A 27,810-nucleotide genomic window follows, 5' to 3' on the forward strand; every position below is an offset into this window, starting at 1 on the left:
TGAGACAATTCTTTCCATAGGGCGAATGCTCACTGTGGATGCAGTGGATGTTTAGGGAGCCCAGAGAGTGGATTAAATGGGAGCTGGTATGCAATATGTTTTACTGAGATGCTAAACAAGTCTCTGGATTTCCATGGAAACTTCAAAGGCTCTTTCCTCACCAGCTCTTTGGCCTCCTGAAGGGAATCCTCCACGTCTGAGAAGCTGAAGCTGGCCACTGTGATGAACTGGCTGACCACGGACACAAACTTGTCCCCTGACTCCTGAGGACGGTTCTTCTGGTAGTCCAGCTCCTGTGGAGGAGAGGGTGGGAGGAGAGGGTTAACAGCCACACCATGGACCATGACATAATCACCATCAAACCATTCTATCATACCCTGGAGCGCTAGGAGTGAGCTCACTCTCACTGATCAACTGCATTCACACAACTCCTGAATGAATGCATAATCAAAAGATCTGTTCTCTGCACTTTATTTTTGTATGGATGGGCCCCTTGTTTGAATGAGGGACTCGTCAGGAGTTAGACCAGAGAGACTATGAGAAATGACTTTGTGTCGTGGTTGCTTTTACCTAGGTGATCTTTAATGATTATTACACCATATAGTGCAGCGTATTTACTGAAATAAGTACAAATGACTTTGCAAAAGGATGCATCAGTACAGTAACTCTTTGTATATTAGGGTTGTTAGTATTTATCCTGAGTTCACTGTTACAAAACCACTCCATATGTAGCCAAGAGTTACATGAGTTTTGGAGGGGACAGCATCACGGGATTCCCCAGAGGGAACAGAGGATAATGATGGGCTCTCCCTGCTTCGTCACTCCCCTTATTCATCACAGCCCATGTGTGGAGGAGAAAAAGAAAGCCTTTCACTCACACTTTCCACGTTCTTCAGACCACTGCGGAGGTTGTTGATGTCTTTCTCCAACTCCGTCATGCTAAGGTGAAAGAGTTACAATTCTAGTTACAATTCTAGCAGTTCTGGTTACACAGTTACAATTCTAGCAATGCAGAGGCACTCCTTGAGACAGGAGATCCGATCACAAATCAGCTCCTATGACAGTGATTCCCTGCTGATCTCCGCCTCAGATGAGGGTGCGGTCGTACCATTGTTCTATGAATAATTGTTGCACTCACAAACAGGAAACACTGCGGCCTTCTGGGTCCAAAGTGCGCACATTAACGCTGTTTACTCTTTCTGACGCACAAGGAAAAAGATTCTAAAACATCATCATAGCCCTGAAGGAGGGTCAAATTAAACTGACACTATACTTCACAGACACTGCTGCACCATTTATAAGTGACTTGGATCATTAACAACACCTGACCCACACTGGAAAACGAATACTAACAGACCTTAACCTTTTACCTTTGTGCGAAACAGTTTTTCTTGTTAAAACATCCACTCTCAAATGCGGTATGAAAGAAATCAGTCAGACAGAGTCATATTATTCATAGAAACAAGAAATGACATAATGCAATCTGCGAAACCTGGTGGCTGTTCTCTATCAGTGGTGTCCTTTATTTTCTGATGGCCACAGCCAGGCCTTTGTTCAAGGCCTGTAAGTACACACATGCTATGCCACAAGCTCCACCAAGGAGGAACAGTATCAAGTGACATCAGGGTGACTCCACAAATACAATGGAAGCGACTGTGTTCACTCCGAACGGAAAGCAGATATGTCAAATGTTAATGGCTACCATTCTGATTCTGAAAACAGAAATGTAGCTGCTTTCTCAGTCCACACAAGTCACATTAATTAACACATGAATTACATTACTTAAAGCCACTATAATGGAGACAGTGGTCGTGTGACTTTTGAATCTGAATTTCTATTGCCAGTCAGGCAAGCTCACCATTCAGGCTTTTATGCAACATTTGCTGACCCATTAACGCTAGGTTAGACTAAAAGGGCATTGCAGTTTATTTGTTTGTCCTGCTGGACTTAAGTCTTCCACAGACCACAGTATTGACTCTATGACGACAGAGACTGTCTGGCCAAAATCCTGCAGGGGAGAAATGGGGGTGTGCGCAAAGAAATTGATCGCGGCGGTCAACCTGTCGGAAATGTCAGACACCGTTGTTTAGTGTGGCGTGAAAACTGTATGGTTGGAGGTTTTCTGGCCACTTCAGAATTTGCTGACAAAAATGCTCAGCCAAAATGCTCCTATCCCTGAGTAGCTTGTAATTAATGTGAAGAATAAAAATGCTGTGTCCAGCCTCACTGTTCTTTGGACATTGGGTAAACATTGCTCTTTGGCAAGTGGAGTGTGTAGTGCAATGAGAGAAATCTGGCACACCTAAAATTTCATGTGTAACTGATACATATTTAAGGTCATTGATCATTTCACATGATATGACAGGAAGCATAATGAAAACAATGCTCAAATTGCTGCACATTCTCTAAATAATGGCTGGCATTGCCATGACAATGCAGCATGGAGCATCTGAAGCTCTTTGTGTGAGAATGCGATTATTCCAAAGGACTCCAAAGGAAAAGCACTACTGTGGCTGGGCATTTTTACCACTGTGACATGACTTGTGGTCAACTTTGACAAGCACATTCTGTCACATTGGACGGATTACTCAGGTCAGCATCATTCAGGCCATGCTGCTCTCTTTTGTCTGCAACAAAACCAGCATTGTAGTTGCTTAAATTGCTCCAATTCATGCAGACTCTTCATTCAATTTTTGGTGGGAACTCACTTCACTTTTGCAGCCTCCGGCACATTCTCCAGGTCCTCGTGGAACATGGCAACTTTGGGATACTTCTTCTCCAGAATGGTGATCAGGTAGTGCAAGAGAGTGATGTTCCTGCAAACACACGCACAGTTCTGCCATCTGAGAATGTCTTAGACTAGGTGTATTACTTGGTATCCATACTGGAGCACAACACTCTACACTAGTCCACCTGTAATCTTACTTATCGATGCTGGACTTGGTGTCGGCAATCTTGTTGAGAGAGGACACCTTGAAGCCGTAGGCGTTGCCCCTCTGGCCTTTGTTCATGTAGTTTCCGAAGGCCAGCACCACCTCCAGCAGCTGCCTCAGGTTGCGGCTGTGAAGAACTTCCTTGGAGGCCTTGGTTAGCGCTGGAAGGGGAACAAGACAGGGTGACTTTCATCAGGGCAGACATGCAGAATAGGGATCTCCACTCCTCTCCCACAGTATCATCACTATTATCAGAGGAAAAGAAGGGCATCTTAGGCACATCTTAGTGTTCATTTCTGCACATTTCCACACTCTTATAAGTAGGGACAATTAAGAACCTCAACATAAATTAGTATGTATTCAATTTGGCTGATACCAATACCCTGTTTCTGTGGGAATGTGATGGTCGTTTCACCAGAGATTCTTGTCTCCTTCTACTTTCCGTTTTCACATATATTCAAACAAAAGCAATGCATGGTTTCAAAGGAATCAAACATACCTTCAACTTTTGGTTTGATCTCAGCGATTCTCTCTGCAAACTTCTTTTTGAAGTACAGGGACTGCAGCCTCTGCTGGTAGTGGTTGATTCTGTCAGGCAAAGAGGAGAAAAACGCATCTGATCTTAATGAATCTTAACACAGTTCCCACAGTGCAGGGAGCCACAATCTGCTTCTAAGAGGTTTCAATCAACCACAAATTTCTCCCAGTGCCTTCACAACCCCTTATCTGCATGACAGGCTAGTCCTACACTTCACAGCTTAATGCGAAGTGACAATGAAAACAAATTATTACAAAGAGGAAAACAAACATCTGACTTTGCTGCAGAGATTAACACGGAAGACTTAACCCTCTCATTTTCTGCACCAGCGCCAGAGACTGTTGCCATGGCCGCTTTGTTTTCAGAAACTGAGAGCACTTCAGGGACCATGATTAGGAACATCACCAATTCCTGGAAGGAAGTCTCTTTTCCCACAGCTAAAATAGATGAGGACTTTCGTGCATTATGATAAAAAGTGGGTTTTGCTCCCAAAGCACATGCACTATGCTTATTTCATGCTGCATTTCTCAGCCAGTAATAGCAATAGCATGGTTACAAGAAGATAAACCAGCTTTCCCCAACAGTCTAAGTCAGACATCGAGTGAAAGCACTTTCCCATACTACATGTGTAAAATGTATACTTGTGTGTCCAAATCATGCACTGGAGAAATACACAAGTATGCTGCTTTGTTATCAGTCCTACAAGCTGACAGTCCCCGGTGACGCTGACAGTTCGTGTCCGCAGCTGGTTAGGCTGCATCCTCAAGCAGGGCAGGAAATGGCAGAAGGTTTCAACACTGGAGACGGCTGGAGAGTGATTTTACAGGGAGCCTGGAGCGCCTCATCAGCACTGCACTGACGGCCAAACCCTTTCACCTGGGACTCCCCATTAATTAATACTAAATGAATGAAGTACCGTGGAGCCCAAAGACCCGCGCCCCAGCACTGAGACGATGACTCATGGTAAAGAATCACCCCTCACAGACTCAAGGCCTTTGCTGGCAGGTTTGGATAATAGCTCGACATCTTGCAGTTTATTATAAGCTTCTGAAAAGAGGCGAATGGAGGTGATCGTTCATGTCAGCACAAATAGCTGAGTACTTTGTTTAAAGGCCTGACATCCCACTGTTAAGTACATCGGTTCCTAATGTCCAAAAATCAGCCATCGATCTTTGTCACAGCCAGTACAAAGTTTCATGGTGTTCGAACAGCATGAATTCCGCTTTCAATGTAGGACCACTGCTATCACTTGAGGCCATCAGACTGGAGCTGAGAGGATTCGTGATTCAGCGTGACAGCCATAGAGACTTTAAAAATGGCCCCACTTCCCCTCCACGGCCCATACCTGCTCATCTCATACAGGAACCTGTCCGCTTTTGCCATGCGGTCCAGCTCATGCTTGTGTTCCTCCAGGAGGTCCACGTCACTCTTTTCAGGGACAAATTTCAACAGCTGAGGGGACAAGAAAATATTGCTTTAATGGGTTTTCACACACAGCAGAAATAAAGATGATGTAAAATTATGTTATGTTATACAGTTATGTATTCAGATGAAATAGAAAAAAATTAGATATATTTGAATGAACAGAAAATGCAGGAAATAACAGAACGATGAGCTAGATCAGAACAAAAAGATCAGTATGATGACAAACCAAAAAAAAAAATACAAATATGTATTTCAAATATACAAAATATACTCAAAGAGACGACATCACCTGTCATTAATGCAAGCAGATGGGAGCGAGACCCCTAACAGACACACAATGCCAGGTGATGTGGATATGGTATTCTTTTACACAAGTTTCACATCACTGTGTATATAGCTAGTCATAACCATAAAGAAACAAATGTACATTGAAAAAAAAAGGCAAATGACAATGTCTTCAGTGTTGATTCCAACCACTGAAGTATCTCCTTTATTTTTAGTACCTGATTAAATACCAATAGACCAGTTCAAAAAAAGAACATCAAGTCACAGATCCACAAAGCAAATCTTGCCTACTTTTCCTGTTTTGATAAACCTTCCCGGAGACCGACTTGAAAGGTCACCTGCTGAGCTCTGTTCTCTCCAGAGCTCAGACTGAAGCGACTGCCAACGAGCCCCCTAACAGCATTCAGATGTTGACTGCCTGCAGAATTCTTTCGAACATTTTGGATCACCACAACAAATGCCCTTACACCCAGCGCGCCATCCCAATGAGAGCTGAAGCCTTTATGTAACCGGCCTTAATTAAAGCAGTAAGAAGTCATAACTTTTAAATGTACTTTAATCACGTTTGCGCATTCACTTAAAAACATGACACAAGGATGCAATTAACTGAGCTCTGAGTAACATGCATGGTTAAAAAGTCACTGCTGAACAAAGATATTGGCGGGGGACTGGAAACGAAATGTACGGTAAATGCGAATGGACCCGTTAATCCCCTCTCTGTTGGATAGTATCAATTATCCACTGAACTGAAGTTTGCTCAACAAACACAAACAATGAGAGAGCCTTCTGCAGCGCTATTCCAATCCGGTGGCCTAACCCTAGACTACAGCCTCAACTCCATTAGGTCTGTTTACCCCAATGCTGTTTACTAGGAAGTTGTTGGCAGTGGGGTGACTCCTAGGTCTATTAACATCACTGTGATGACTTCATTCCTCCTACCCCTGAAAACTGAACACCCGATAGCCCATAATGCCACTCCCAGAATTCACCAAGGCCTGGTCAAGGTTTATGCTCGTTATTGACTGCGAATGTACCACAGTCTGTCTTTTTGAGGCCCAGACAAGTTTCATATCCCAGTGCAAATTAAATCTCATGACACGCTCCTCCCCTACTACAAGATGCGGCTTGAGGATTCAACTGTAGAAACCTCTACTCTGGGCAATGCAGGGGGGGTCAGATTTGGTATGCACACCTGGGCCCTGTGACATCATGCATACTCACCTGCTCCAGCATGTCTTTGGGAAGATCCTCCTGCTCATCCATAGTCAGGATGGCCCTCTTGATCTCCTCATTGGACAGCTTCAACCTGGAACACAAGCACATGAATATGACTGGATGGGTCTATTCTCTTGGTAAGAGGCAGTCCCAACCTACTGACAGAATCCGTGTTGGGTAATATGGCAAGGAGTATGTTTTCAGTATTCTCTTCATTGCCAGAATTTCACTGCCAAAGAGAGGGTGATGACATTTCCTGTGGTACAAAGGGACGGTGAGCTTTCGGAAGTTATTTTTCATCTTTTCACTCGCAACATGCTCCCACTTGCACTAAAGACTCTCCCACTTCCACCAAAGTTCTAAAATGTCACAGGTAACTCAGTAATGTCACCACTGCGATGTGGCATGATTCATTCCAAAGGTCACAGGAAACGAAGGGCACACTTTTGGAAATGTGTCTGGTCGCCGAATTAGTGGAGCGTGGATATAACTAGTCTTTCCCCCAGGCTTTCTGACATTGAGCAAAAATGAGATTGGTACAGTACAGCATTCTAATCACCCTGTCAGTAACAGGCTAGAAAAACAGGTGCCTGGCAGCTCTGGCCCCTGCAGACTGTGCACTGCCCGGACTGCGTGGGTGTGAGTCTCTAGCGTAATGTGTGTGCACACAATCTTGTTTCCATTGGTGACCCCTCGTGAACCTCAATAAAAGAAGGTATAACACACGTGCAATCCATGACTTCATCATGTTGAACCCACAGCTCAATTTTACAATTACAGCCCGAGCCCAACAGCTGTTTCGCAGAGAACGCCTGACTCCCAGAGAGCATTGCTAATTACGTCTGAGGGCTCAGCGCTTAAGAGAGCACTTCAATCAAAAGCCTTTGGTGTGTGCCTGTATGGGTGTTCTGTATCAATGTCTTTACTGAAGATTCCACTCACCCTGTAGTTATGTATCTGAAACCCATAATTCCCATCATCTTAAAAAGTGAGCTCAGTCTGCTTTGCTAAGCCTCTCATCTGACTGTGGTGTATGTGTGTGTATGTTGTGTTGGACCGTAACATAGGCGAGGCATGGCATTGGTTACACTGGTGACCCTCTGAGCAACATGCAGAGCGCCACTGCATTGGCCACTCAGCCCACTCCTCCACCAAAGAAATAAACCTTTATCTATTAGCCAGAGCTGGGAGATATAAAACATAAGCTGTCTGCAACAGTCAGTGCTGCCCACACGTGCCTGTTGCTGAACTGTAGGTGAAAATGATGCGGCGCTGCTCCACAGTGTACCATGCTACACCAAACCGTGGTCCTGACCTTCCAGATTGTTCCCAGAGGAACTGTGGTGCCCCGCTTTCACGTGCTCTTTGCTGTACGTGCTACGTTAAGATGCAGATGGACACAGCATTGTGTCACTCCACAGAGCAGCAGATATCCTCAGGCCTAGGACCAGAGAATTGACTGTGCTGACTTCACCGGAACATCTGGTCCATATAACACACATTCCACACCTCACATACCCTCTGCAAAGGCCTGTTGGAGTGTGCCGTATGCCCACTCACTGAGTCTTATACACTCCAAAAGGAGCATCTACAGGTTCACTCTCAACTCCAAGCAAGCCCTAACCCACCAATCCTCAAAGCCAAATCCCCCTTTTCTTTGCAAACATTAACCCTATATGTTGACAACACATTCCCTGTCAGACTACATCTTTATATTTACAGCACATCCCTTATTTTTATCTCCGAATCTCAAACTTCCTAACATGCAAGGGCATGCATGCAAACCCTGTCCTTCTCTCACAATACAATCACCCCTTTTTTGTGGTCCACTGCATTGAAAAAAAAATATACCTTTCTACCAAAGCATATTTTCAGAAACTTAGCCTCACAAAACCACTCCCTCCTACCCTGTGAGAGCACACCCTCCTCTCCTGCAAAACCACAAACTCCAACCCTGCCAGACCACGGCTCTCTCACCATCCGCTCTGTAATCTTTCAGCCCTGAAGTGTCAGAAGTGGTTACGGGCTTCTAAATATAAGGGCATAAATATATCACCAATAAACACTGAGTCTCCGCTACCCCCAGCCTGCCAACCAATTCCACACACGCACTTAGGGTCCTGTGTTTCCAAACGCTGTCCCGTTTCCAAACTGTCTATCAGACCGTCCTGAGGGGGAATACAATTCCTAGCTAATGCAATGTGCTCTTTGGCAAAAAAAGAACACTTTAAGGGAAGAGTGTAATTTTGGTTTGTTTTATGTTGTTTGAATATGAGATCTCTTGAAAGTATTAGCCTCTCTGTAGGAAGGCCTCTTACTTGCTGGCGATGCCAAACCAGACTTAGCGACGGAAAGCAAATCTATCTGGCGAACGCTGGTTAGCCAAAGGTGACGGACTGCTTCAGCTTCTTTCATTCATGCCATTATATTTCATTCCTCTGAAGAAATACGGTCATCACAAAAGTTTAAGAACAGAGCTTTACTTCACAATGACAATACTTAATCAAGAGAATGAAGTGAATGAATGAATCTTAAAAAAACATTCAAGAGGTATTCATTTTGAAGTGTTCCAAGTGTCAAGATTAGATGAGTCATTTTTCAGCTTGGTTATATTTCATTTCATAATTATGCTCTAAAAATCCTGTTTATTTATGTATACAAATACATACATACAACAAATATATATATATATATATATATATATATATATATATATGTGTGTGTGTGTAATGTGTGTGTGTACAGAAATATTTAAAAATAATTTTAAAATGTAAAAATTTTATACAATATGGTATAGTATCACATTTTAATACATTAATACGTGGATAAACACACTACCATAAATGTCAAATTCAGAATGCAGGAAATGAAGAAAAATAGCCAATTCCAGATTTCAGTCACAGCTGTAATATAAGGATGCCTAAAATTAAATTAACAATGCAAACACAGACTTTGTGTGTGTTTGCTGCCATGGAAACCAAAAGGGAGGTGAGTGAGCCCAGAAAAGAAGAATTCAGGCCAACACCTTCCCTGTACGAAGAGGTTAAATATAGTTCTTGGCAGAGGCAAAATCTTAAACATGTTGTCAGATGTGAAAAATGATTTCCCAGAAGAAACAAGTGAAACTAATGTAAATAAAGAATTCTTTGATTGTGAAGTAAGGCGCATATAATTTTCACGGCTGTTATGCTTTGAGTGAGAAGAATGCAAGGAAGCTACCTCAAGTCTCTATCACAAATATCTGATCATGTACATGGGTCTCTACCCGAAATAGCAAATGACCTCATATCCAAGGGATAATGTCAAAAACTTACCGAGACAGCAGGATGTTGCAGTTTTGAGCTCTACGGCCATCAATGACAGACAACTCCTTGACTTTTTTGGAGCTTAGGGAATCATCTTCTGTTTCTTTCTGGAGAGAAAAAATTGGGTTGGAAACAAAGAATCATTTCATTAGCAAAACATGCTGTGGCAACACCAAGATTCAGAGTTTACTAGCTTTAGCGCACACTTCGTAATCTTCTTACAGAATACAAACCGAATGAACAGACTACCTCATATATCATGTAATGGCACAGTCTTTGAACGGCATGTGGAGACATCAAACATTAGGGATTTATTTACAGTTCAAGATTATGGAGGTTTGAAGAGGTTTTATGGAAAGTAATCAAGAACAGGCAGGTTCATTTGTACTGTGAAAAGCCAATAAAAAGGTTGCTGATTTGGATGGGGGGGGCTGATAATACATAGACTCAAAGCTCTCTAGCTATCTGTCGGTGTGCTGTGCAATTCCTGGCCCAAGGCCACATCGGCCCCAGGTGGAGGTGGGTCAGCTCTAATGACGAAGGGCTTTTACTGGGCCAGCTTGGATTCACCTGGTGTCTCCCACTGCCTCGATACCAAATATTTTTGTGCAGTAACCAGACAACACAACACAGCCAGATAAAACAGCCATAAAACACTTAAACGTACACAGACAGGGATGGGTACAAGACGTGACTTGAGCACGGAACATGTTACCGGATACAGACATTGAAAGGCCTCTGTTTTTTTCAAAGGAACATACAAGACCACTGAGCACTAAGGAACGCCATGTTTAGTGATAAAGTGTATTTTTTTGGATACACAGAGAGAGAGAGAAAACTGCCCTAAATCCAGGCGGATTCTTTTCCAGCAAACGGAAATCTGGTACTTTTATTGTTTCGAGGCTCCAGCTGTTTGTGAAATTGACTGCATGCCACAAAACCAATTTGGCTAATTACGCACAGAAACATCTTGAAATGGTGCCTAATAAACTGAAACAGTTCATTCATCAACATGGTGTTTTTTGAAATTCTAGAATACAAGACATTTTTTGGTCAGCTTTTACGCTGCAGCTTGTTACAGCAGAACATATGTAATAAAAAAAAAAACAATGGAGCACTGCTCTGTAGAGACACTAATCAGAAAACATCAAATATAACCATCTGCCCACAGGTACATTAAACACAGACAATCACAAGAAAGAAAATAACAGGAGATGGCTGTAATCAATTTAAGACAGAAAGTAAAGATGGAGACAAAGACACCACACTGATTAAAGCATAGATATCACTCACCTGTTTGCTGTTATTGGTCATAAAGAAGTCCTAAAATGCAGGCAAGAAGCGGGGAAAATGCGGCATTCATTAGAATGATAGTGCAGTTTGGTGAAACGAAGCAAAAAAAGCCAATACAGCAAGTCATTGATCGGTGATGCGTGTGAGAGAAACCCGATGGGTAAGCAAAGGCTTCTGGGAGGAGAGGACGGTTTCTGTGAACTATGGCTGAGTGCTGAACAAGGGGCACTCACTACATGCTAACATTTCCAAGAATTTAGTCACATAAAAACAAGGTTAATATATTTGAACCTTTCCAGTTCCACAACACTAAGGGTACAGTGTAAACATTTTGAAATAACCACTTCAGTTAATGGCTGTACCATAATGACATTTATAAAAATCAATGCAACCACATCAAATTCACAGTAATTTACCCTTTATGGTACTGAAGAGGTTAAAATGCAACAATTTAATGACATCTGTCCCAGTAAAGTTATATTTTTGAAGCAACATTAGAAAGTGTCTAAATCAAATTACATCTGGACTCATTGAAAACACCTAAAAATAACTTGAGCTGCATAACATGTGTAACTAATATCTGAAAAACACTTAAGGGAATTTACTTGAGACAGATTCATTAAACAACAGCATCATGATGAAGTGATAGCGTTTAAAATCTCTTTGAAATCAAGCATTATGGCTTCTATGATTATTGCTGGCAAATGTGTCTGCATGCAAAGAAACAGAAAAGGCCGTCAATAGTTTGATGTGCCATATATATTTTATATATATATTAAACTATATATATTTTGATTATTCACTGTCTGTGGTTATCTGGGCCAAAGTCCACTGCTGATTTCTCATATTGGCTTTGCCCACATATCACTATCAAAATGTTTCCTTTGGGTCCTTATGTATGGTAGAGTTGTAGGTTATCAATGGATGAGATCTGTTACTTTTGAAAACTTTCAAACAGCTCTCATGCCTAACCATGAAACAGCCATGAGCAGTGTGCAACTTTTCTAGTTTTGTGAGTACAATGCCTAAAACATGCTTGTGTTTACCAGATGAGCTGTTACACTTGCTAGAACAGCATTGTGACATTCTCAGGATAGCATTCATGTTCCATGCATTATTCCTTCTAATGATCTAAAACAGGGAGAACAGAGGGACATTTTCGACTGTGTTCCCTGAATGGCTGAGGACCAACTCTTTTGTACCAGCACCATACTCTACCTGCTGCCTCTGGTAAGCTGAGAAGGTCTTCTCAATATCTTCCAGGTCTAGAATTTTGAAAACCCTGATATCATCCACCTCTGTCCACACAGTTCCCTCCAGCTTATTCTGTGGGTAAATATCAAATTACACAACACTCACTTCAATAACCATCAACACTGTAATGGCTGAAAAGAAGTTGCCAACTACATGCTCTAAAAACCACATTTGAAGGATATGGGTTTGGCTGCTTTGAAAAGTTCTGCAATTAAAGTTCTGCAAAACCTGGTATACAGCAATTCAACAATGAAACATCAATAACACTTGTCAAGTTTTGGCTTCCAATCTGCAGGAACTTCCTGATTGCTTATTTCAATAGCTCTCACCTCAGCCAGCTTGGCCCAGTTGAAGGACTTCAGAGGGTTGGATGGCTGGGGAATGTTCTTCTTTTTGAGGGCCGGTCCCATGGGCGCCCCAGGGGGAGGAGGCACCCCACCAAAAGGAGGGAGTCCCGGGGGTGGAGGAGGTCCTCCTGGCGGAGGGGGCGGGGGTGGAGGGGCTCCTCCCGGGGGAGGCGGAGGGGGAGGAGGCATGCCACCAGGTGGAGGAGGAGGAGGTAGAGGGCCGCCCGGGGCTCCTGGTATCAGGGGAGGGCCCCCGGGGATGCTAGGGTTTGGCCTCTGCAAAGAGGAGAGATACACTCCAGGTAAGACAGACACAGTCTCCATCAAGTGTGGCCTGCAAAGTACTACAGTGACAGAACAGTTTGGATTTGCGAGAATAAAACCATTTAGCCAATAACAATTACACACTCTCATGTTTAATACATAATCCACTGGAATGTCTAATATCTCTTTCAAAAATTCTCTTTCAAAATATGACTCTCTAATGACTGTTTTTTCAATAGCCAAAGGTTATCATCATATTTATCGGCCTGTCATTCACTGAATAGGAAAAATGGACAGTGTACATCTTCTCACTGCTAAAGGACTGGCTAAGTGTGACTGTATCAAGCTCTTTCATCCAGGCAGAGACGACTGTGGGAGCGCGACGTACGGTGGAGAGCTCGTGAAGCCTGGAGGAGAGGTCCGCCACTTGCTGCTTGACAAGCTTGTGCTCGCTGCTCTCCTTTTCCAGCTTCTCTTTCATCTTGTTGAGGGTCTGCATCATGTCCTCCTTCTCCTGCGTCTTGGCATCGCACTCCCGCTCCTTCTTCTCCAGCTTCTGCTGCAGCTCGTTGTGCTCTGCGGGGCCAGAGGACAGAGTTGACAGGGGGTGGCCCGGCATGGAGGTCCTCACTAGGGGGACCTCAAACCTTTTCATTTTGGGTGGGCATATTGGGCATGGTACACCCAGAGGAACAACAATAATTCAAGACAGTTAATCAACCAACCTTTTCGCATTTTTTCTGCCTGCTCTTTCCACTGTTTGACTTCATTTTCATTGACCAGCCTGTGCGGGTTTAGAAGAAAAACTGGGTGAACCTCTGAAGCAAATGTCATATACTCATATTTATCCCTGAAATACCAGCCCTCATTCTACCAGTAGAGTATTATTAGTTCTGTTCATTTATATATGCCATGTTTTATTTATCAATAATGGCAGCAAGAAATATATAACTCCCCAGAGTCACTGGCTCTGATTTTGGCTCACGAATAAAATCTGGAGAAAAAAAAATGTTAATATTGTTTTTATGGTGAATTTAGCCAATTCACATTCTAACACCAAAACAATTAAAAGACATTTTATTCCAGATTAAGGATTTAGATTGGCATTTTTATATATACAAAATATTAATGACCCCTAACTAATCCATTGAATGACAGTCCGATTTGTGGGCTGTATTAAAGGCTTAGGGTTTCCAGATGATGATTTAAAAAACATTCAAATTATATTCTATAATGTCATACTCTGTAACGGCCTGGATAGGAAAGCATGAAATTTGGATGTCCTTGAAAAAATAATTGTTTATGGTTTTAGTTACCCACAATGGTATAATCACAGGACAAATGTCATTGGCAGTGTCATCAATGCCATTACTAACCTACCGAATACAACACTGACAGTGAAATAAAAACATGTTTTGTAGGACTTGCATAAGACAAAACCCTCAATTTCCAGAATCAGCTTTGTGGGACTGACTCATTTTCCTCAAAGACCCTCAAAGTGCAATGTGGGGAAAAAAAAATCTGGTGAAACAAGGATAATCCTGTGATTTATCCATACATTTTTGCTGTGAAAATAATGGCCAGGAAAACTTTAAGGGCAAGTAAACATTTACATTACAAGAATAAATATCACAGAAGGCTCATATCTATCAAAAGAGCTGCTCAAATCCAGACACATGGGTTTTTGTAAATACCCTGCCCTGACAGCACTTTCAATCACTCACATTCGGACCACATTCTTCACATTGAAGTTCTCCAGTGGTGTGACGTCAGGGTCCTGACCCTTGTCGTTCTGCAGGACAATCTGCTGCACAATGCGGTCAAGCAGCAGCCAGTACTGCACCGTGTTCCCACTTCTCTTGTCTGTGGAGGACAAACACCGCCGTCAGCTTTCCAAAAGGAGACGAAGAAGAGCTACCAAGAGGTGAAGAGTCACCGCACTGCTGGATTTTCAGACTCTGAGACCCAGGAGACCAAACCCTTGTGGAGCGGAGACAGCCATCAGCTCCTGATCCGTGACTGAAAGAGGGCTCACAGCTGTTTTTGGAGCTGGGCCTCACAAATCTTATTTACCCAAGTCTCATCCCCTACAGAGAGAATTAGAGTCCAATTCTAATGGCAAGAGAGATTCTCTGAAATACAATACCCTCTGTCTCTACACAGGTCACTCTGCTGAATTTTAACTGACAATATCAATATTCTGTATACTATATCATGATAAATAACCTACAGGAAGTACTTACAAGGCATGAGGAGACAGTGGTGTAAGACGGATATAAAGTGCGGATATGCTTCTGTGTGGTTCATCTTCTTTCGGATGAGGTCAAATATCTGGGTAGCACTTTTAGTGTCTATGTGCACCTAAACCAAACCAAAAAAAACAGTGACCTCAGAAAATCGGGTTTTACAGAGAGGGGAATTTCAGCAAACTCAGAACAGTTCAATGTAGGAAGGGACTTACAGTGTCAAACCGTTTCGACAGACTCAGTTCATCTTCGTTTCTCAGCATTTCAAAGTAATCCAAGTGCCTGCAATTGCAACGCAAGGGGGTCAGACCGAGTTAAGAGGGGGAATTCAGCACATGAGCTGTGTGACCTCCAATTGGGACTGAGGCCAAGGCACAAGGACTAACTCACCGATCTAACGTGGAGTTTTCATGTGATCGCAGTTTATCTATAACTGGCTGGATGCCCAACATGAGGAACTCGTATCGCAGATGGACTCGAAACTCCAGGCTTAGCTGCAATCCCACATTAACAGTTTACAGTTAGAGTACTTGAGATGGACAGGATGAGCACTTGAGAGCGTGTGAACACAGAGTGAGAAGGGTAAGCTCTCACCTCCCCAGCTCCTTGACTGAGGACTGCATTGATGAAGGACATGATGGCTGTTTTCAGGTTCACTTCATCCCTGTACCGCCCTGTACTCCTGTCCAGATCATTCAGCAAGGTCTGAAGAGAAAAGAAAATGGCTTCAATCAGAAGGTCAAGTGTTGACGTTTGGACCAGGTCACAGAGTTTGTGTTGACTTTAACATCACACCCAACATTTCTACAGGGAGCACAAATGTTAGACTCCAGTGAGTCAGAAGTCATTTAGCTTCTTTTGAACTGTAAAAGTGGCTCATTGGAAACAGAAAAAAATCAACCAAGGTCACACATTCCTTGAAGCACTGGTGAAAAAACTTTACTCAGAATGTAGCAGTGAGTTGGTTTGGCACCTGGAAGCGCGTTCTTTCACAGGCAAACTTCTGGTAGTGCAGCATTGCTTCCAGAATCTTCTTGTGCCCGCCGGGCACCAGGCACACGGCGCCCATGATCTCCAGCACGGCCACCTTGGTTTTGATGTTCTCCGTGCTAAGGCTCTGGGCGATGATATTGATGCTCTCAGGGTGAGAGAGAACGTGGGCGCGGCCCTGGGAGTTGTTCATCAGCGCCTTGATGCAGCCGATAAGGGAGGTATGGATCTGGGACTCTGTGGTCTCATAGTCCATGCTCTTCAGGAAGTTCATTATACAGGTCAGCCCGTCCAGGTCGATGAACCTGGTCACAAACCTGAGGGATAAACATCAGGAAGGAAGAGATAAATCAGAAAATTCTGTGCGTTGGTATAACATTCCTGTTCTTATACCAGGGAGCTGCATTTACCACTGGCTGGCATATCAACAGAGCTTTATCGCAAAATGGGTGAAATTGGGTCAGATTACATGAAAAAACTGACTAAATTGCTGATCAGTATTCACAAACCAAAGGGTCATACTGGGTTGAAATAGGACCAATGGATCTCTGACAAGTAAAAGCCCACTGCTTACTGAGCATACAATTTATGGTCAGCTAGTGGGTTGCACATTTGATATAATTTCTGCAATGTTCAAAATACAGAAGATAAATGTCATTATTTACTCATCTACCACAATACAGCAGGGAGGGTGAGGCAGGAGAAAAAGCAATCAGTGACTGGCTGACATGACACCAGAGGTGAAGAGATGAATGGGGAGAGTCAACTTAAACTCTTAAGCACACAGACTGCATACAGAAGGCCTTTGAAAGCAGGGAGACTTATTACCCTCCTTGTGTGATGAAGTAACCAGCAGGCTTCTGGTGTAGTGCTATGTTATTTATGAAGTTCTTTTCAGAACGGGAAGTGGTAACTAATTGTTCAATGAAGGACTGAGCCTATTGAACGCCACCCCATGATTAATCATAAATTAGGCCATTCAACTTTTAATAAATGGCCTTGGAACGCCCTGAGCATACTGAATTAACACTGTGTTTCTGTGTGCTTTTTCATAACATAGTTTACAGCCAACTCACTGAACCCTGTTTAAAACAAATACAATGGAGTATATGGAGGTTCATGATTTGACTGTATCTAATATACATATGTATGCGCATACATATAAACAAAGCAGTTTGGTTACATTAAACCATTTTGATCATATGACACTGGAGACTGGTCTTAATTTTTGTTAAAAACACAACTGCAATACTTCAGTACTTGACCAGTACACATGCCATCAGCTCACAGTAAACCTGTGTGGTAACGCATGCTACTGCTGCTGGACTCTACCATCCCATAGAGGAGCCCCTAGAATAGCTCAAGAATAATGCCTACAGTCTTCTTCCAAGTCCAAAGACAATGTTTCACATGACTCGGCCTTTTTGGACATGGTTTATTGTATGGCAGTCATTAGAGTCATGGTTTAGTATGATACTGAGGTCTTGGGGTGTTTTATTCCGCTTACTAATACAATACCTCATAGGCTGTGTCCGTAAAGCTGTCTTCAAGCTCTCAATTGTCTTGTTCCTCTCCTCTTCATCTTCCTTTTCCAGGGCAAGGAGAGTCTTCCTCTGTTAGTCATAAAATAATGGATTTCTCACACAACATTCCATTCCAACGGTTCCACCATGGCCTGCACTGACAAATTGTGAGGTGGTTTGATTCCAGGTCATAACCCTGCATAGTAACACATGGGTCCCTGCTATGACCAGTCAAGCGCTGCATCCGAAACCTCAGGCCACAAGCTCTTTTTATTTGTCTTCTGCTGATAAATTTCCTTCTCTCTCAATAAAAGTGGCTGATCCCCGTCCACAGAGCAGTTAAGCTCAGTTCCTGGAGTGTGGTACACACTGTGCTTAGAGGCCAGGCAGGGCTGACTGCGGACTTGCCCTCTGTCCCTCTCCCCTGAATGGGAATACATAAATAAGACCCTGCAGTCCTTGCTAGACATCTCCCAGGATGATGTCAACAACCGGGGAGTGAGAGCGGGGCTAGAGGCACACGTTCCGCACCCCCCTCCCTTTCACCCCCATCCATCAGCCCTTTACAGTGGTGTTGGCCAACTCCAAACTTGTGGCACAAGCAGCTGAGCTTGTTTGAGTTTGTTTTCTGAGGCCGCGCAGTCATTGCGGAAGGGGAAAACCTCAGCCCGCTGCTTGGAAAAAAATGAATGCAACACCCATGCGTGTGTCAGGCGCTATGCTTAATTACTGTTATTCTACAGGGCGGGTCACTGATTGTGTTATTGAATTCATGCTCGCTCAACGAGACGACTCAAACCCTAAGCAGATTTCAACAGGACTTTTTTGACAGCCTGCCGAAAGCCCTTCTGACGTGCTAAGTCTGTTGGGCTTGTCAGGGCAAGACAGATAGGCAACCCTATACTCATCGTCTTGAATAACCTTTGATATTATATTTATGTCATGGGTTGGCACCCAGCACATTCACTCATGTCTCCCACCTGTCAAGCTGGAAAGTATAAATAATACATTTTACCACAAACACACCACAAGGGAACAGCTAGTGAGCACATTAGTTTTGATCATTACTACATGAAACACTCATGACAAACTCAGATAAAGCCTCAATAATAGAACAGAAGACTTAATCTAATCTTTATGGCAGAGAAACCTTACTTTAATATGATAAACATCAATGTTATCCAAGACAACACAAATGACATTTGGCATTGTTTCTATAACTTCTCTATGATTCCATTAAGCTAAATGCTTATGACTGATTGCTTTGAAGTTAGTTAGCTGCTTGTAAAAATATTCCTTTACAAGAACCATCTATTTGTGCACTACAAACCTGAATTCAGACCCTGGCTGTATGCTAAACTAAATAAGACCTAAACAGTTGTTCTCTCCATTTCTCTTTCCTGCCTTGGTCTTTCTCTCTGTGATGATTACACGATCTAGTCAAATGTGAAATATTAATATTCAACGTCAAACAATCTGAACAAGCCCAGTGGAGGACCCAGTAAGATGGCGAGTGACTGCAAAAGTGCTTCAGTCTGACGGTTTTATTGTGTGTGAATCATTATTTGCCTGAGGATGTAGTGTCTCGAGGCAATGAAGCCGACAACAAACACTGCAACTCTGATTCCCTCCATCAGCTCTCAATCTTCATACCCACTAAATTGACTGATAAACCAAACAAGCATGTCACAGATGTGTAAATTCGTCCTGTCTGTTATTGTGTTTACCTTTGGCACTAACACCTGAGGTATTTTTATAGATGCTTTACTGTTGTTTACGGATGTGTGGGATATGCTTCACCATAAAAACCCACCAGCGGTATTGCCTGTGGCAAAGCGTGGTCGGGGTCCAACAGTGAAATACATTAATCTTATACTTCCAAATAGCTGTAATTTCTTTAATTTTCCTCAAATTTTGTGTAATAAGCCAATTAGCGGCTACAGGGGAAAATGCCTATAAAATGACAGAGACTATTAAATGGACAATGTAATACAACAAGCTTACAAATCACATAGCTCTCTAATGACAGGCCCAGAGCAGCCCAGAACAGCAATAGATTTGCTCCGTGGGTCAGAGTATTCCACTATTATGACAATTTATACTTACAGCCGCCATGGAATTCAACTGGTCAATGTAGTACTCAGGCCAGCTGGTGGCCCCTTTGTTTTCCTCCTGTTCCTGGAATAACAAACAGATTGGGGGAATTAGTACTCAGGAGAGACTCAAAGCTATGTTTTCTGTCTTCAGAGACTTGTTAAAAACTGCTGAAAAAAATATGTGTAAATCATGCAAAATAATTTGGACCATGGTACGACTCCCCTCCCTCCCTCCATCATTTCAGTATCCCAACACAGGCATGCAAAGCAGCCCTTGCTGGGAACTCTGGGCTCTCCGTGTCACTGGAGGAACAATAAAGCAATGTGTTAAGTTAGTTGTGGGAGTTCTTGGACTGAGAAATAAAGCTATCTACAGGCCCATCTTTATAGTCGTAACTTACAGTCTGGCCCTTTATGTCATACTTGGCTATAAGGGAGCACATCCCTTTTCCAACGACAGCCATGCAAATCGAGGAGTGGGTGCCAGTCCATACTGATCTCCCCATTTGTGCATTAATCCCTATATCTGTCGTCCAAGATCAGCAAAATGAGAGAACCATCAGCAGAATGAGACAACGCTGAATTTCAGAATTCCCATGCCACTGCTGCAATCACATGAGAAAGACAATAACTGCAACATTCCGCGTAGTCATTTATCATGTGTGAAAAGGATCCAGCAGGGAGATGGCCTACTTAACAAACATGCACATACATAAGAACACACGCATGCACTCTCACAAGTGCAAGATCCATCACAGTGTGAGAAGTTCACATGCGCCAACACAGAAAACATTCCTAGTTTATAGTCAAGTTACACTGAGATCACTGGCAGAGCAAAGCAAAAAAAAGAGCAGAAGGAAAGCTTGAACTCAAAGGCCATATGGCCTCAGATTCCTTCTGGTTGCAGAGGAAAATCTCAAGCTTTAGAGATTTGTAAATAAATGAAAAAAAAAGCTTATTCCAAACAGCCTTCATGTTTCTCCTTCCAAATCGGCTTTTCTGTTTCGCATTAAATCGGCACAATGGTGGCACATCAGGATACAAGCAGGCCATCCGAAACCCAGCGCAAAGAAGAAAGCCTCGATTCAAGCGTAACGGCTCTACAATGTGGGACACTTCCACTTTCCACCTCTCACACAACCCGCCCCCGCCACCTCCTTCCAGCACCACACACAGCCGGGACACAGAGGGACAAAGCCTGGGGGGCTTGTTTCCCTCAGAACTAATCAAGTGTCCTTTAATTGCATGAGCGCTTACTCCACTGACAGTGGAGCGCATTAATGAGACAATGCTGCCGCGTTTCACACTCCGTCTCCCCAGAACGCCCGGGGAAAGGGGCGGCGGGCGTCCAGCGCGGCGTTGTTGCTCCATGCCACGGAACCGGGGGGCTTGGAGGCTGACCAGAGAACCAGCCGACCTCGCCACACCTGTCCACAGCTGCCTTCCACCGCTATAATCTAATGAGGCCCTTTCCCTGCCCACTCTATGGCGTTTGCCATCAGCCTGCTTCTCTGACCACAGCCACAGAGACCAGCATCTGGGAGTGCTGAGCACTCACTTTACAAACCGAGAATATAAACAGCAATCCTAAGTCCTGTCACTTCCAGCCCCTTCTGTTTTTGCGACAATCTGAGTCTGGCGGCCAAAATGAATTTCTAGTGTGGGATCAGAAGTAATTTTTCTTTTGTTTTAGGTTTTGGCAAAAGGCCAAGATGTTAAATGAAATTTTGAGAAGACATTAGTTACGCTGTTTTTTTTTAATGATTTTCCCAGAGACAAATTCTTCACAGACGGAGTTCTTAAACACTCTACAGAATCAATGGCTGGGAAACAATGCAATTTTGCAGAGCAATTTCGAGCTGGCTTTCTTTAATTCAGAGTTCAATGTGAGGCTTGCAGGAGAAGAGATGCATTCAGGAGAACAACTTTGCCAGAATAAGCTAGATCATCAGGTTGAATGACTTGGCAACCAAGGGAAGCACACTTCATTAACAGTTTCCAAGATTTTAACCAGCAGGACCTTTGTTTTATAGCAGTCTTCTGCAAATTATGCAATTTATTTATAATATTACAGTTGGATTATGACAAATTGATTTGGTCTCCGGGGAGAAGAGCTGGAGAGCTGACCAAGTTATAACAACAAGGACAGCGCTGGAGAGGCTATGGATATTGTCATGCACCTCTTTATTCTAAACGATTTTATTTACTTCATTTATTATCATTAACTATATATCACGGTACAAATGCTGCATACAAGAGCTATTAACAGCTAAAACATTTTCATTCACAAGTCCCATGGAGATCAGATTCATTTTTTTTTTCACTGACATGTCTCATTTTGTTTGAACATTTGAACATCAAAATTTAGAATTCTATTCACCTACAATAGTGTCTGCAGTGTTTTTTTTTCCTTTTTCCATAGTATGCACTACATGACTTCCTGAGATACAGTAGGCCAGATACATGGTCCCCAGAGATGTCACACTGCCCTTGAATTAACCCTGTGCCATTCATTCAGAGCTGTCTTTGAACTGCATCCCGCCAAGCCTTGGGTAAACACGGGTCTGCCATGGCACCTCTAACTCCTCGGCCGTCTTGTGAAAACAAGAGAAAACAAATTACCCTTTCACCCTCTAGTAATGGGGTTGGAACAAAGTGATTGGGGTTTCCAGCGTATTTTTCAGGAGCTCAAGCAGACATCCTCCCATATGCACAGACCTCCACACAACCCCCATACATACACACACACACACACACACACACACACACACACAATGCCCTATCACAAGCAAGTAATTTAGAACAAATGATATCATTTATAAAATTCATGATTTGTAATTTATAAAAAAAAACATTCCAGTTCGATACCATAAACAGTCAACAGCAATGGCTGTTGGCTTCTTAAATCCTGAAGTCTCTTTATGATCTGCAATGTTTCAGGATATTTTGATAAGCTCCCTCTGCACAGCCAACTGTGGGGAACCTCAAATTGCATCTTTCAAAATTGGATTCACCCAACCTAGGGCAGAGGTTTGACATACATATATCATGGTGGCATAAAACTGGTATTTGGGGAGGTGGTCTGCTTCTTCAGTACAGACTACAGTACCAGACTGGGATGAGGTCCTGACAATGGATGACAACGGGAGGGAGAAAGAAGGATTGCTCAAACCACTTCAGAGATAGGTCTGCATTTCAGCAGGCTAAACAAATGGCTGCTTCTTTGGTTCTGATGGCAATTTCACACCAGCCTTCCTCCTTTACCAAGAAATAGGAGAAGATGCATCAAGACAGCAGTACTGGTGTGAGTGTAATTGAGGGGAACCTCAGGTTCACCTCCTGAAGTCACAGAGCTACAGAAGCATTCTGCCAGGACATACTAGAACAGCCACTTTCTAATGAAAAGACAATACACAGACACTGTTTGGAATGTAAAATTATCAATGACAGTGTGCCACAACAAAGCTCAATGCAGTCTTTAACCATCTCTTCTGACTACCATGCGTACTTCCTACTGTGCCTTCAAAGCAAGTGACTTGATTGACTTGACTGATTGGAACTGGGGAGATCAGTGGTCTTAAACATTACCTCATCTGTTCTGTTAAACACAGCCAAACTAAACATCCAGTCCATTCAGGCAGAGAGAGCAACTGAAAGCTCAGGATTAAATCTTCCAACTCAGAGAAAGTATGTTTATTAGAAAGGCATATCCAAGTCACAATGGCTGTCAGATACACTAGCCATGGGAGCTTGAGGTGGTGGTGGTAGGGGTATGGTTCTGTAAGAAGACAGCCATGGCTGAAGCGGTGAGGTCTGGCCACTCCACCAGTGACCTGCCAAAAACTAAAGCAGCACCTGTGAGGGGAGGCCTTCCTGTTTGTTTTGGAAGCCGGAACATTTCCCCTTTCTTTCAAAGCGTTCTCTGAGTAAGACTGAGGCCTCTGGAGAGCGGTGCCAAGCCCAGCTGGGTCTGAGCCAGCCTGGCTGCTGAGTCCACATTATTAGTCTGATTCCTCTAACTCTACTCAAGGCAAAACAATTGAGAGTGGTGGTGGTGGGGGGGTGCCTCCTACCCCAAACAAAACACCCCCACATATTTCCCTGCAACGCCTGCTTTATGAATTTATTTCTCTCCAGCTATGCTGAGAAATTAATTGTGCTGAAATATATACTGGAGCCTTGCCATATGCATAATAAATCTTAACCATCTTCCAGATAAACTAGGGACTTCTGTAGGCAAACATGCTAGGGCGTTATACAAAGAAGGAAGAAAACTCAGATTCCTCAGCATTCAAATCTGTCGGTCCAAACATCTATCTCTTTCATTATTTCCCTCTCTTTGCTAGAAGGAGGGCAATGAGAATTTTTCATTTACTTTTCCAAGACCGGCACCCTAGTTCCACTCCATCGAAAGTCCCCAGACGACTCGTAATTAGTGTCTTAATTGGGTCACAGCAGGTGTGGTTAGGTAAGCAGTTTTAATTTGCTGCTCACTGAACAGGGACGATATCCCGCCCAAGAGAGATCAGGTCGCTTTTATCTGCCCACACTCCAAAACCTTCCAAAAGATCCCAACAAAGGAGAGAAAACAAGCAAGCCAAGCCAGCTTAATTGGGTCCTCCATGTTTACTGCAATCTTCACAGGCTTAGTAATGGTCAGGAAAATGTTTAACTAAACTTTTCAATAAATCAACACCGCCTGTCCAAATGCCAGCAACACTGTTTGTCAGCTAAATTGATTCTTAATGTCAAAGAGAACTGCCATCAAGTGTTGGCAAGTTATAGAGGGAAAAGAAAAATGTATTTTTTTGCAAGCATATTCCAGATTTTCTGGTAGGCCATCCTGAGGATTCGGACAGCCTACCACTCCATTTTAAAAGAGGATGTCTAAATGGGGAATGAGTGAGTGGGACACATCCAAGCTGACTGGAATAAAGTGAATGGGAGTGCCGTGCCTACTCAGCTTCGGCAATGTGCACATGAGGTGACAAGCTTGCACGTCAATCGACAGGTCGCATTAAGAGCCGGATTTATGACTTTGACGTCACTGCTGGCAGCACTGAGAAAAAACATCTGTGTGCGGTTTGTCACCCCGCCCCTGAACCCTCCTACTCTCCCACCCCCACAAAGCAAACTCCAAAGTGTGATCTGCAGACCCTTCTGGCTGAGCAGGGGGGGCTCAAGCATACGCCCCAGTCCAGGGTCCTGCGCCTCTCTGTTATCTGCAGCTGATTAATACTCCAGTCAGAGAGATATGATGGGACAAGTCGGCCTCACGTGCTCCTCCCTTCAACCAAAACCCCAGACTTGTTAACACTCGTGGAGGGGAAAAAAATGGGAGTCATGTCAAGAAGACATAAATACTGAAGCTGCACATGTGGCAAGAATGTGAGTTTTGATTGTGCTGGTGTTAGGCCTCGGCCCATCCATCTTCAGGCTGGAGAGGGATGTTTTCCCCCACAGGGCTCCTAGAGCATACTGCTCCAAACATGGCTGGTATTAAACCATGGCGAGACCTCTCCTACAAGTGCCTCCTTTTGACCTACTGTTGAAGGAGGTTACAGTAATGATTAAGAGATGTAATATTAAGAGATCTACTGTGGACCAGTTCTGCATGTAGCCCTACATGTAAGCCTTGCAAACCCATTAGCCTATCAGAGACAGACTCTTGGCTGAGGGATGCTGATTTGGGGCCCATATGAAGGACAAAGGTGGCTGTTGGGAACGGGTGATGGATCGGAGGGTCATATCCCGGGACGCGAGCATGAGGTCAACAAAACGGGGGAGGGATCAAAGTGCCTGAGACGGGGGCGTCGGTAATGGGGATGAGGTCAGCAGTCATGACTGCACGTGAAATGTGACATGGGGCTGTCATCTTCTAATAATCCCTGTGTGAAAGAGAAAACTCTTCGACTCCCACACAATGCGGCCCTTTCACTCACCCCACCCAACCCACACCATAGAGCTCTGAAAAAAAAACACAGCCCTATCACTCACCCTGATCAACAACACCACATAGTGCTGACCAAAACAATACAATCTAATCACCCGCCCTGCCCGTCAACAATATACAGCATTGATCAAAACCACACAGTCCGATAACTCACTTTGCTCACCAACACCACTTAGTGTTGAGAAAAACAGCTCAGTGATATCACTCATCCTGCTTAGCTGCTGTGCTGAGCAAAATCTGACACATCATTGACACTGCTCACCTATACCACACAGCACTGACCAAAACCAGGTCAGCCCTTTCTGTCTCTTTTCCAAAGGCTTCAAAACACCAGAGGAGGATCTTCAACACTAACTCACAAGTGACTGTTTTCCCTCCTGGGAAATAAAAATATTCTACTTATGTTCTCCTCCACCTCTCTGTTGTGAAGACTTGTCCCCTCCTGTTTTGACACCAGACTCTAGCCACACCGCATCTGATGCCCATCTTTAGTTATGTATGCTGTAAATCGAGAAAAACATTCCCACTGCTGAAAGAATGCCGTGCAATAAGAGCTTTGAAGTTCTGGGGAGAAATATTGATGCTTTTGATCTTTTCAAGAACAATGTCCATAGCACTGGGTGACTCTGCACACATATGAAAAACAGCACAACAAATTCCTGTCTTAAAGAAATACCCTTCAGGGTGAAAGTTACATATCTGCTGCTTTGGAAAAGCCAGCACTCACACCAATGGACCAGTACAAGAATACACGTTGCTGCCATAGTTAGTGCACCTATTCTCTTCCTCTATAACTACTCTGTGCCAAAATAAAGCTCCACCCCATGCTTCTCTCTTGCCAGCCAGAAAGTCTGTTGGGTCAGTATAAATCAACATGGCATGTGTGCATGTGTATGCAATATTTACAATGGATAACAAATAATTTCATTAAGTAGGTGTGACACAGCACAGAAGCCTAAATTGTTTGGAGCGTGGCAAAACATGTTCTTATCACATGACTGGACCAGGAAATTCAGCTGTGGGGGCATACATCTAACATGTGTGTTTTTTTTTTTTCTTTTTTTCATCAGAGGGACACCACCTGGTCATACAAATTCAGCGACCTTAAATTCGGGTTTATGATGAAAACATTCATGCACTGAGAGGCCATATCACTGGAATGCACAGAATTCTGCCTCCCCAAAGATCCTGACATTTTTGTTACTACACGTCTGTCCACATGTAGATAAATCACAGATGTCATGACGAAATCACTAGATTAAAGAGGTGTCTTACTATATGCTCTCAGCTGAACATACATAACTGTACTGTACATAACCAGGGGACATTATTAGGTACAGTGATGGAATTCAACCAAATTAGTCATCACTAGTGTGTGACGTTAGCACAGTTTAATTCTGTAAAATTTCACAGAAAAATCCTAAAATTCAGCTACTCTCAGAGGTTCATGATGGAAGTGAAAAATGATCTTATCAGACACAAAAAACAGTGCTAAGCAGCCAAATGCAAACAGCTCATGCTGCAAACATGTTGAGAAAAGCAGATGCAAGCAGTTGCAACTCCTCCAGAACAAGCCCAATGAAGCTACACTTCTCTGAGGGGTTTCTCCCCTGACAGTAAACAAGCAGAACAGCCACCCAACAGGAATTGCTCTAACTGTCTTGATTATACCTGTAACCTGACAATGATGTTCATATTTTAGGTCTTGGAGAAGAAAAACAACACCAAGAGAATGTAAGGTTTGGAGAGGAGTGGGGTGCATTTATATGTCAAGGTCTGTTTGAATGCCCTTTTCAGGACTGTAACATGAAGTACAATATCAGTAGTAGAAAGAGTTCATTATTTAGCTTGCAAACATGCAGACCGAATCTCATTTCCTCAAGATCAGAGAGCACTGGGAGCCCAAGCAGATATTTGAAAATGCAAAATAAAGCTCTGAGTTTCCCCTTACAATCTGACTACTGGCCCATCTATTACTTTACCTATGGAAAAGTGGAGTCACACAGACAATCAGACACACATCAGATAACACATACAAACACACACATATATACACATGTGTACCTGCACATGCATGTGTACGCAGGCACGCACACACACATATACAGATTACTGTAGACAAATGCCTCGCATGGCCCTGTAG

At 43.3% G+C, this 27,810-nt stretch overlaps 1 protein-coding gene across 3 annotated transcripts in view; it reads right to left on the bottom strand.

Annotated features, from left to right (window-relative positions):
* Nucleotides 1-27,810, bottom strand: part of daam1a (dishevelled associated activator of morphogenesis 1a) — a 79,780-nt gene that overhangs the window by 4,523 nt on the left and 47,447 nt on the right. For 2 of the 3 annotated variants that reach the window (XM_036542180.1, XM_036542179.1), the window contains exons 4-24: nt 19,725-19,796; nt 17,614-17,708; nt 16,079-16,412; nt 15,700-15,810; nt 15,496-15,599; nt 15,321-15,387; nt 15,103-15,220; nt 14,584-14,722; nt 13,585-13,643; nt 13,248-13,435; nt 12,578-12,871; nt 12,213-12,320; nt 10,995-11,024; nt 9,711-9,808; nt 6,403-6,487; nt 4,817-4,923; nt 3,433-3,521; nt 2,926-3,094; nt 2,709-2,816; nt 879-939; nt 162-293 (exon numbers count right to left, since the gene is read on the bottom strand). In XM_036542180.1, coding sequence (XP_036398073.1) covers nt 162-293; nt 879-939; nt 2,709-2,816; nt 2,926-3,094; nt 3,433-3,521; nt 4,817-4,923; nt 6,403-6,487; nt 9,711-9,808; nt 10,995-11,024; nt 12,213-12,320; nt 12,578-12,871; nt 13,248-13,435; nt 13,585-13,643; nt 14,584-14,722; nt 15,103-15,220; nt 15,321-15,387; nt 15,496-15,599; nt 15,700-15,810; nt 16,079-16,412; nt 17,614-17,708; nt 19,725-19,796 — 2,568 coding nt within the window. The remainder of the gene's footprint in view (nt 1-161; nt 294-878; nt 940-2,708; nt 2,817-2,925; nt 3,095-3,432; nt 3,522-4,816; nt 4,924-6,402; nt 6,488-9,710; nt 9,809-10,994; nt 11,025-12,212; nt 12,321-12,577; nt 12,872-13,247; nt 13,436-13,584; nt 13,644-14,583; nt 14,723-15,102; nt 15,221-15,320; nt 15,388-15,495; nt 15,600-15,699; nt 15,811-16,078; nt 16,413-17,613; nt 17,709-19,724; nt 19,797-27,810) is intronic. The other variant, XM_036542181.1, reaches the window with a different exon arrangement.

This window comes from Megalops cyprinoides, chromosome 12 (assembly GCF_013368585.1).
Source record: "Megalops cyprinoides isolate fMegCyp1 chromosome 12, fMegCyp1.pri, whole genome shotgun sequence".
Lineage (NCBI taxonomy): Eukaryota > Metazoa > Chordata > Actinopteri > Elopiformes > Megalopidae > Megalops > Megalops cyprinoides.